General features: G+C 35.1%; 1 protein-coding gene across 1 annotated transcript in view; it reads right to left on the reverse strand.

Annotated features, from left to right (window-relative positions):
• Positions 1 to 1481: 1481 nt before the first annotated feature.
• Positions 1482 to 12507, reverse strand: part of LOC139977176 (uncharacterized) — a 46011-nt gene continuing 34985 nt past the window's right edge. Inside the window, exons 19-22 of the mRNA XM_071986408.1 lie at positions 10903 to 11140; positions 10179 to 10405; positions 8252 to 8416; positions 1482 to 7078 (exon numbers count right to left, since the gene is read on the reverse strand). Coding sequence (XP_071842509.1) covers positions 10907 to 11140 — 234 coding nt within the window. The 3' untranslated portion in view covers positions 1482 to 7078; positions 8252 to 8416; positions 10179 to 10405; positions 10903 to 10906. The remainder of the gene's footprint in view (positions 7079 to 8251; positions 8417 to 10178; positions 10406 to 10902; positions 11141 to 12507) is intronic.

Genomic DNA, 12507 nt, shown 5'->3' on the forward strand with positions numbered 1-12507 from the left:
CTACTTTTAAGAAAACCAAATACCTTAAGAAGTATTAATAGAGTTATTATAATGTTACAAATTCAAAATGTGTAAACTTGTATAAAGGGAATTATTTATTTTTAAATGTTATCTTATTGGGGAAAACTTCAATCCACAAGTGTATAACGTTACGCTGTGCGATAGTTATATATGGGTCGGTAATGTTGAAATCCATATCAAAGTAAGGGAGCAGGCGCCCTACATCGCTTGTAGGGCGCCTGCGAAAGTAGTGTTCTTCATGGTAAGGATCGTCAAAATTTAGTCCACATTATTGGGTTTTAAAGATTTCCTGTGTCACTTTTTAGCCAAAAGGTCGTAGAAACTGTATTATATAAACTACGTGACATTATTACAAAATGCGGCAAGATTTATAAGATGCGTCAGGTTAGTTCAATACGTCGAAGTGTATACCTCCTGTGTCATTCATTGGCCGTGTATGGTATACTGCTAGATTGCAGACGTGTGCAGTTTGTTCTACGTCAATTCTGTGACAATCTGAATGCGACATTTGACAGTTTAAATTGACATCCACTTAATAGATATATAGATGTGACAAGATGTAACCGTTTCAAATCTTAAACAGAAACTAAAGAGTATGATTTTCAAATTTGGGCTAGAATGAGTTACAAACCAGTGACCTCGTGGTTACCACATAACGGTCACACAATGGTTACTCCCTTAAGTATTTAGTTCTCATAGACATGAACAAATCCCTTTAATTCCTTTATCCCCCGATCATATACGTTAATTAACTGTTTATGGTAATTGCGTTTATGATATGCATAATTATGAAAAACTTCAGTGGGTTTCTTTACACGGATACGTGTGAGCCCTTGTGATTCCAATAGGTAACAAAATACAAGTAAGAGGAATGGCAATGGATCTATTAATGTTCCTATTTTGTTTGTATTAAATGAATATTTCAAATTTGTAGTACATTATCCCGTTAATCAAATTGTGTGACGTTTTTCAGTGAGGTCAGTTCAGCGTTCTCATATGATGTTTAACGAAACATGATGTGTTCAGATAGCCTTGCCTACACACCTCCATTATATTACCCTTTTGGGTTTTGTTGGGTAGCTTTCCATAACAACTCACTGCTTATACATAGTCATGATAACCTGTATTTGAAGGGGACGATGATACGGAAGGAAGGGGACCAGTATGGATGGCATGATGAGAGCTATGGAGGGGATGACGGACGTTGAAGAAAGAAGACGGTCAAACATTGACCACACCCCTATCTATTCCACCTTTGGTTCTTCTATAATTGATTGATACAGTCACCCCACACAACCCCCATCACTTTCCTTGTTGCTCAAAATTAGACTAATTATTGTTATATGTGTATTGCATATTGTTTGTAAGGGGGGGGGGGGGCAAATACTGTATTATACAATAAATCTTTAGTACGCAACCAAAAAGTGAAACCGAGTTTGAAATTTATTTAAGTCATATTTTATTCAAACACGATCTGCAGGAGGTTGGATTTTCCACTTAAGGCTCTTGTGAAATTACATCTCAAGCACTGACGTTCATCCAACTTTTACCTTTGGAGCTATCCTAAAGTTTGTGAGAATGTCATCTCCATTCTCAGATCAAATGTCTCACCAACAAACCAACAAAAAGCAAAAACGATAACTGTTCTTGTACTGAACTATTACGGTTGTAAAGCATACGAGGTTTATGCAAGTAAGGATGAACATCGAAAATATCTTGTAGAGTTGATGATGGATTTAAAGACAACATATCACCTTCACTTCGGGATTTATTGTATTTAAAATTGGCGCTACATATAGCGTATGGTAGACATGGATACCTTACGATATCAGTTATTAATTAAAAGACTTTCACTTGTTGACCTCTGCTGACTGAAATGCCCCTTGACCTGCAATTACAACACAACTCAAGACGGTGGATCTACAACGTAACGTCATACGTATGGTCATTCAAGTGACACTGTCTGTTGTTATTAAGTTTGCAGGGTTTTGAGACTGAACTCTGACGACTGAAAAAGACCATTAATATCCACAAAGCAATAAAGTCCTCTTATTCATTAAGGTGGATCTATGTACTAAATATGTAACAATGTACACGATCTTTCACACTTTCACTTCTATGTGCGTCAAATGAAGGTTTACCAGAAAATGCAAGAGTTTCACATACTAAGGTGGATCAACATACAATGCACGAAGTTCATTCACGCTTTACTATATAATGGACACAACCTTGAGTTACATTGACTTCGAAGGACCTATAACCTCATAAAATGCAAGAGAGCTCTTACTAGGGTGGGTTTACTTACAAGTAGTTGTCAAACCACTGTACATGAAATCATTTGTTTATTTTGTTAACCTGAGTACATGAGCACATATAAAGTTACATAACTTATAACCAAGACTTTAACCAGAAAGTAGCATTGCTATTATCAAGATGAAACAGTCGGGAAATCTTTAGAAAAGCTTAGCAAACCTCATTACACAGAAATGTCAAATATGCAGTTGAGTGGTTTAGATGGGGTAATTAGACACATCTTTTAGATGCCTACCTACAAGACCACGCCAGATTGTGCTGTTTTATTGACATCAAGGAACCATTGATTTCTACTATAACATCGACGATGTTGCAATGCAGTTAAGTTGACTTTTGCAAAGTTACTTTCACCTTCTATTATGGTTCATAGTTACTACACGAAATACAGCATTCAATGTTGCTGAGTGTGTAGCAAGGAATAAGCCAACTTTACATATCGCTGATTGTCCTACTTATGTCCATTTTCAAAATATGTAAGCAACTTCCGTATTCATACCATTAGAAGAAAAACACAACTCTGCTTTGAACTGAAATGACCTTTGAACCAATTTCCCACTCATTACTGAAACAAGGCAAAACGTTTTATCATGCAAAACCTATTGTGACTGGAAGACTACTTCTAGAGTATTGCTTTTGTTGTAAACTCCAAACAGTTATCAATTGAGTAACACATCCAAATAGACTTCAACCATATTAATATACAATATTACTATACACTGAAATAAACCTTATCATCCAGCAGTAAAAAAAAAAAAAAACATTTCCAACAACTGTGATTGGCAGAGTAAATCATGATGATATAACACTGTGATAATCCTTGAGTGCTGTTAAAGGGAGCTCGGGAAGAAAGATCTGGTTGAGAGCACCAATGGCATGTAGTATCTTAATCAACTTTGCTTTCACATAACATCATAATCAAAGTTAGCTGCGACCAATTTGATGTATATCTTGTTTGGCGCCCTCTACAAAGTTAAAACAAGCTTCTAGAGAGATGGTACATTGGTGACCCTTTCCAACCAGCAATTGCCAGAAGTCCTCCCAGAAGAGATTAGAACCCTAGGATTTTTCTTTGCCACAAATGACCCTAGATTTATGTTTTATGGTTTAATGAAGCCACTAACAAAGGCAAAAACTTGGAGAACCTTCGTCAGGATTGAGCAAATGAATTGCCAGCAAATAACATTAGAGCTGGTGTTGACAGAAATATAGAGACACGTAATTGTTATTGCATAAGCTTTGTTGACTTTGCTAATTAAGCTGTAGACAATTATGTTTGGTACCCATTATGAGGTTTCCTCATATGGGGTTTTGGATGAAACTTAAGCTTGCTGAATCAGATATCATGTCTACAATGTTTTTAAACCTTGACCTCTAATAAACTCAAATGATGTTTCGTTTCCTTTTGTTATATCTGCCATTAAATCACAATGATATACATTTGTTAATGCAAATTCGTAGCAATGATGCAGCGGGACGAGAAGATTACTAACAGAATGCCAAAATGCATTGTGGTTTCCATGATGTAACATAAGCAGTGTTCTTCGTGAATCTGAATTAATGTTTAGTGAGGGTGTACAACATACTTGATCTTAGTAATACAGTAAAAAAGCAGTGACAAACAGATGTGACAAACAATAAACCAACAAACGACACAGGCTGTCCTGAAATTACGTTTGACCTAAACAACTGGTTTGTTGTACTATATCTGAAACATCAAAAATTGCATCTGTGCTTATTTGACCCCCGGTGAACTCAAACGGCCATTGGCCTCCACCCATAACATTAGGCTTCCTGTAATTAATGTGGTACTATAACATACCTAATATATTATCTGTCTGAGCTTCCCTTGTGATATTATGTTTAGGTAGGTGCGTTAGTGTAGAGAAACAGGTAAGAGAGGAGTGAAGTAAATGGTAGGCGTTTGTTGACTTGGTATGACAGTTGACCTCCACCAAAATCAAAAGGCTTCTTTCACTCAATGTTATACACCTTCATACCAAGTATGAGATCTGCCCAGGCTTCCAACATTTTGATATCATGCTTACAAGATTTTCAACATTTTACCTATGATGACCCTAACTGACCATTGACCACCACAAAAACTACAGGCTATTCTGTACTCACATGGTTCATACCAAGTATCAGATATGCTAAATCTTCCAATAATAAAATATCATGTTTACAATGATTTCACAATTTCACATTTGATGACCCCAAATACCTTCGACCTCCACATAACACAACAGACTTCTTTGTACTGAAAGTGGTACTTCTACACACCAAATACGAGGTCTGCCAAGCTTCATTTCTTGAGATATTGTGTTCACAAGGGTTCTACAATTTGACCTCCAGTGACCAAAAATGACCTTTCACCTCCACCAAAAATGCTTATTGTACTCATTGTGGTTCATATACATACAAAGTATGACCTTTTTCCTATCTTCCCTTTTCAGATATCGTGTTTACAAGCTGGGCGTCACAATCGCACACATACACATACATAAATGCAAAGGTTACGATTAGCATCGAAACCAAAAGGAAAATCGGGTTCATTTACCTAAAATAGAGCCTTCACATACCAACTGAGAAATATGTCAAAGATTGCTTGCTTGAGACATCATGTTTACAAACTATTCAAGTTCATGAAATCAAATTACCTTTGATCGCCAAAAAGGACTCATTATGGAGCAGCTAAACTCTTGAAATGTCATCTTTACAAGTTTTTCATATTTTTGCCTCTGCTGACCTACAAGGACCTTTGACACAATAAGTTTCTTGAATTTTAATGAGGGATATTAAAATTCGAAATATGAGATTCATTCAATATTTCTTTCTTGAGATATCGTGTTTGGAAAATTTGTAGCTTCTGATCTCTGCTGACCTCAAGTGAAAGTTGACCTCCAATGATTACAATAGAGGTTCATCTAAATGAGTATTGAGCAATTAAACACTTAATATATTCATTCAAAGTTGTAATCTTAATGTATGGTATTAACAAATTTTTCACATTTTGCCTCTGCTGACTGCACATGACCTTTCACCTCCACCATTAACAAAATGCTTGACATCAACAAGGATTATCTACAAGGAAAATTTGAGGCCTTCCAGTCTTATCGTGTTTACAAGCAAGGTATCACACACAGTTGCCCATCACTATAATTGATTACAAATTACGACAAAACGAAGAATATGAAACGGACACAGATGTAAATATCTTCCATTTGCATGTTGGTTACTGTGTGACACAAAGTGTGTGTTTAAAAACATACAGGTTTATTATTGTAGACTTGCTTTATTGAATATTACATGGTTGGAATGTCACTGGAAGCTTTTGACAAATAGTAGGTCTACTGGGTAGAATGTGCTTGCAAATAAAAACAGTGTAAGGACAATCCATGTTATACACCATATGTAATAATGCTTCACAGTGATAATGAACACATCCTGTAACCATCAATGGTCTTTGCAATGTTCTTTGAAGTGCATTCTGTGAAATGCTAGATAATTCATAGTTCTACTGAATTTTACTTCACAACATGTTATCAACCATAACATTAATATAGTACACACCAGATAAAATGAACTCTGAATGTTCTTTTCTCTCATCATACTTACTATGCAAAGGAGGACAGTACATCACCAACTTGCAATAACCACTTGCACATACTTGTTTATATGATACTGACAACTATGAGCTACGTTCAACACTACATAAATTGGAATGGGAAAACTCTCTGATAGTATTTAAGAGGCAACACTGGCAAATTGACACATTGAATAAACTATATATTTAAATTAATATTACCCAATTTAACCGAGCAATTCTATCATGTACAAGGGATGTGTTTATGAAACTCCTAGTTGATAGCATTGTGTATATGACAAAAACCAATTCCCAGTCTACTTGTCGTATAACCAACACGCCTTCATTATCTCGTTTGTTGAACTGATTGCTATTGTGGTAATTATACTGTATTAAACTCCTCCTCCTCCTCCTTCTTCTCCCCTATTTAGTCATTGTAACTGTAACATATACTTTGTTGTACATTCAGTAGTACTGCAGTATATATTTGATACAAATGGTGATTTTCCGGTGATGTTAATGAAGTCAGTGATCTGATCTCTACCAGTTTCTACAGCATACATTACATTTGTCATACTTGTAGCTTGCATGTAGAGTAGTTCTTTAGACTAGTCTGATGTCAAACTTCATGATATCTCCTTCAGATGAGAGCCTGGGGTGTTGCCCTGTGGTCATACCAACATCGCTTTATCCCCTATTCAGGTTGCAGCTTGATCATGTAGATGCATTCTCCTGACAATAACCTTTGAGCAAAATAGCAGAAGCTGGTTCCTTCAAAATAGCAGTACTCTATTGCCACAGATGTTGTACCAAATTTGGTGCCCCTAGCCCAGTCAGTTCACATTGTGCCCCTTGGATTAATTCTCAGGCATAAATGAATTGGTGACAAGGTGGCCACTTGAAGTCCTTTCCTTTAGATACAAAGTATGTGTCTTTGCTACAATATTTTGCTTCTTCCTCAAAGCTTGTATAACGATAGCTTTAAGTCAACAACTACTGTGATAGATCATCGAGTCCATGACTTACAATTCTGATGTCATAACTGTCTCAATCCCATAACAAGCATCCTTGGTGCAAAACTTAAGATATTATAAGTCTGTTGGATAGTTTGGCCTTCAAGTTGACATGTTGCTCTCCTGATTGTATCGAATTCAAAGCTGTCTATGAAAAAGAAGAAACCAGCTTATAACAAAAATCATTCATTTCAAATCGATTAATTTCACAGTTTTTTGGCAGTTTGGTTCAAGTTTCCATTTATTGATTATTCATTTCTATATTGAATTATACATCTAGTACTTTGTACAACATTTATTAAGATAGGCTAAAATAAACACATTTAATTTGTAAGATTAAACTACACATTTATAATAAGAATAATCACGGTTGGTCCATCATCAGAGCTTCATTGCAGAGAAAATGATCCTTTTTATCTGAGGTTGGTTATTTAGTACAGCTATTGCAGCCAATTTCAATTATATTAAACCATTTCCACTATTTTTATTAATAATGAAACAAAGAAAAGAAAGTATGAAACCATCATTCCAATGATGGATTTCCAACTTATTTATCGAACTGCCCTGGAAAAAGAATGTTATTTCAGCAAATGACCTAACTGTCAGGTAGATTACCAATTCTGTTTCTATATCCTGATTCTTAACTTTATAATTATATACTGATTTTGTCATTGTATACTGTCTGATACAGAGAATATGCTCAATACCCATCTATAGAGACGACAGTCACTAGGTGGGCTCTAGTTTAGATGGCTGTTCCCTGTGGAGGGTGGTGCCAGGTCTGGGATAGCCAATCTGCATAAGCTTTTTACGCCATAGTCTCCTGTTTACTTTTCCAGATAGTGCTTATTTATCTGTCAAACAAAAGTTACTGTCTGTTTTGCCTACCCTTATTCCAGTTTACCTATATTTCCATAAAGATATCACTTTTCCACAAACGTTTAACCTACCAGAAGGTCAACCTGGATCACATTCCTACACACCCAATCAATAAATTTTTACTATTTACTTGCTATTTCTGACTATCTGACTTGAGACTGATTTCAGATATACTAACTGGTATCAAAGCACCAATCAAATCCAGACTGCTAACTTAATACAAAGTAAATAAAAAGGTTACAAAAAGTCCAAGAGAAAACGAAATTACAAACGTATTCCCACATTGAAATGGATATTGAGGTCACGAACAATGTAAAACCTATATGAAAATTAAAAAAATGCTCCACTGTTTCATATTTGGTTAATTGCAAAAAATCATTTCAATTTCTTGTCCCTCAATCAAGATATGGCTGATTAATTCACTTGACTGATTGTAACCTACTTTGACTGGCTGAACCCTTGATTCTTCCCTGGAGTGGCGGTACCACTGCGATGTCAAATATTCTTCAAAAGCTCTCCTTGTTATAATCTTCTTAGAGATTTATCCTTTGAAATCTGATGTATTTTCTGAATGTCTCCATTTTTAGATAGAAACGATATTTTTCCTCTGTAGAAAAAGGGAGTTAAATATTGTATAACAAGAAAAAAGGAAGATTCTAGCTAAATTTCAATTTCATCGCCATAAACTCAGCTGTAAGTCCTATTTTAGTCCTATGTATTGCATTTCTGTCATGTTGTCTTAATTTCTTAGTACAGAAATGAATTGGTACCAGTTCAGTGTCTTGATGAGCTACTGTGTCATTCTCAGTAACAAGTCACTAGGTGGAAGGGGGGGGGGGGCTTCAATATACCTGTTGGGATTTAGAGAAATATAAATAAAAACACAACAGGCTTCATTTACTTGGCTGAGTGCATATCTAGAACCACAATGAAAACATTCCATGGTTCCTTGCTGCTGCTCATTGATTAACAGGGAAGACTCCAAGTATGCATTCATGATCGAAGCATCCCCTGAAGATATACATGTACAAACTGTTGTTACCAAAATAATGCTAGCCAGGGCACTTTATAAATATGAATGAACCATGCATTGTATTAGCACACATCAGAATGTGTCTGCTATCTACAAATATCACTGATCCAATTGTGAAGATCAAACATATGATTTCTACATAATTAACTGCAATTTGATAAATAATCCCTCATCCGGTACTCATCATTAGTCATGACATGAGCACAGAAAACAATTACGTTCAACTACTCACTAAAAATTGTAATGGTCAATAACTGCCTTGTGAAGTTATTAATCAATACACACTTGTAACCTTAATATTGTACAGCCACACCTCCTCATAAATACACAAGTTACCAATTGGAACCCACATTGCCATTTGTAGGCAACCTACCTATAACACATTCACGTTTAAAGAAACTGTGACTAATGATTGTCAAGTTATTACAATTTTAAGATTTTACCGTTTCATCCTATGACCTCATTAATATTCATGATATGAGCACCAAAATCAATAGGATTCATCATCTCATTGATGGGTGGACCACCCACCCATCAAGTGCGGCATTGATCAATCATTCCCTTGCGAAGTTACCATGCATACAAACTAAAGTGTCACACACACCCATACACACACACATACACACAGGCCGATCTAACTACAAAGGTTCTTTGATTTCAGCAAGAAATCAAAAACAGTATCTGTAAAAACAACATATATTTCATATGATACTTCTTTTTTTGGGGATTTTTGGTCTCGGATATTACTAGAGACTCAATTACTGCACAATGTTTTTATGAAGTGCAGTAAATAGTACTACAGATATTATGACAGCTGTTTACATATGTAACCAAAGTTACATTACCACATTCATTATATCATGCAAGGAATTCACTCAAGTAAATTAGGGAAATATAATAGTTCTGGATATCTGACAAATCTATGAATCGATAACATACCATACGAGATGCTGATGTTCATACTGTCATACCATTCGGTCATACTGTCAACTATGAAATGATATTCTGTTAACATTAGAACCGGTAAGCAGCACTAATAGCTTTGGCTAAGATGGTAGTTGATTATAAATGCAAGTCTCACATTCTAAATTGATGTATGTTATTAATATTAGTTTAAAAGCTGAAATTAACAAAAATCCAAGTAGGAATAAAAAAAATCTGGAACTATAAACCAATTTAATTGCTTTAAGACAATTCTGAGTTTTGCTTGTTTCTTGATATAGTTCATTCAAATATAATTTTATGTTCATATCAATTGAATGGAGCAATGATCAGCTCACATATAGCTTCATATATTAGTTATTATGTACAGGTACAATGTTTAAAATATACTTACTTCTACATAACATATTTTCCATTCCACAAGAATCTGTCAATGTGTTGTCAATACCACTACAAGTTGCCTCACTGACAGTCACTGTCACATTCGTTCCTCCAAGAAAAGAGGAAAACTGGAGAATCTTCTGACAAACAGAACAGTTTGGCTGAAGATTTCTAACTCTGTCAGTTGGCAAAGCACTTGCCTGGATCTAAACAATCATCAGTTATCATTTTGGATAGTGGCTAAAAAGGAAGAAAAAGAGTTTAGTAAAATGAAATTTGATGTTCAAATAGGTTCTATATGCAAATGGCCCAAAAACTTCTTAACACCCATAAACACCCATAAAATAAAAGCTTTTTCGGCACTGAAAGTTAAACAAAAAAAAGTATATCCTACACAGACATGAAAAATACAAGATAGTCACAATAATGAATCTTATTTTTTGTTCAGGATGATAATAGGTGTCTTACATAGGCAGCAGCTTTGTAAGTTTACAGTGAACAGATGTATGATAAGATTACCTGGAACACTGAAATTTGATTCCATCTGTCCCCTCATTTAATGGGAAATTTGTGAAAGTGAGATTCTACAGTTTATGTGAAGATTTAATTTTGCAGGAGGAAATCAAATTTACTGAATAAGTGATATCTTTAATAGAAAGTGATAATGCATGAAGCAGATATATAATTAATTTCTAAGTTCCTTTGAGGTATTTTATATTATTAAATTAAATACTTACCTTGCTAATACAGCTTCTCTTGCAGGTCTCTGCGGCCAGCTGCTATTAAAGCCTCTCCCAGTACTCTGTATGTGGCTTGACTTCCATTTCTCTGTTTCCAAGTCAACAACATCTGATAAACAGTTTCCTTGTGTCCCTGGTTGGTATAATCACTCTCAAGGTTATAAAGCTTTGAGTCTTCTAGTCCAAGATTTCTGCCTACAGCTTTCCATTCATTTTTAATTTCCTCTGAGAGATCCTGTAATATGATCAGAGTTTATGTATATTGAGTGTTATCTGAGTTGAACATACATAAACTATATCAGTTTTCTATCAGGTCCACTGTCTAAAGTATTTAATAATTTTTGATGCATTGATTACAGAGTGTAAAAGTTACCTCAATCATGTTCCAATAATTTTTCACAAATTATACGATAGCTGACACCTTCTGTATATTAAGTATATATATATATATATATATATATATATATATATATATATATATATATATACATATATATATATATATATATATATATATACATACATACATATACATATATATATATATATATATATATATATATTCACTTATATTAGAGCATGATACAGAATGGCAGATTTAACAAGCAGCTCATAAGACACTAAATTCCAACAGTGGAGTCACTCAAAGGAATTTGTGGATTCCTCTGTCCCCCACCCCCCCCCCCACCCCAATTAAGATAATGGTGACTTGGAAAATCACTGGTAATGACTTGACTATGAAAAAAATCCATGACCACACTGCAGAATAAATCAGAAAAACTCCAATAGTTGTCACTAGCTAGGTGTCTCTCAGATGTGATGAAAATAATAAATAACGCTTCTCCCAGGTACAAATTTTAAACTCCTTTGCACGCGTGCAGACCCAGAACGAGCAAATCAAAAACACTTTAAAACAAACAATTGGTGACAAGTTGTGAGTCACCACCCAACTGACGTGTGTAGCACTCTCAATATATACGCAATACATGACCTAGTTGCACATGGCACCATGTAGCCCTTGCACATAACTACAAGGAATGGCAGTGTGCCACGCACAATGCTCATGTGATTTGTTTAAAAATTTTTGCAATTTCCTCGTTCTGGGCGCATATTTTCGTCTTGCATGATTGCAGACAAAGCGACCACTAATGGAGTTTACACCTATAGATATCTTTGTAGTGTGGAATTTGGTGCACATCCCCATCTGTCACACATACAAATGGCATACAGCATATTTAATATAAGCACAATAAGACTTGTGACACCTTACTTTGGGTGCTGGAGTACAGATTTATATGGAATAACCTGATTGATTGAGCAACTTGGGAAAATATGTCCTAGAAACAAGCACTAGAAGAACCTGACAATGCAAAGTCATTATCTTTTGAAACTTGACAACAGCAGTGTCATAAGTGGAAAATCTCTGTCACCTAAAAGAGTAAAGGTCAAATCCTGTGACAGTTAGTGACATATAGGAATGCCACTTGTCGAAGATATTGTGGTCAAAAATTAAAAAAATGATATGAGAGTCATTTTGTAAGCAGGTAGTAGATCTGTCATATTGTTGCTCCTAATTTCATTTCGGCAATTTAAGACTTAATG

This window comes from Apostichopus japonicus, chromosome 12 (assembly GCF_037975245.1).
Source record: "Apostichopus japonicus isolate 1M-3 chromosome 12, ASM3797524v1, whole genome shotgun sequence".
NCBI classification, from domain to species: Eukaryota; Metazoa; Echinodermata; class Holothuroidea; order Aspidochirotida; family Stichopodidae; genus Apostichopus; species Apostichopus japonicus.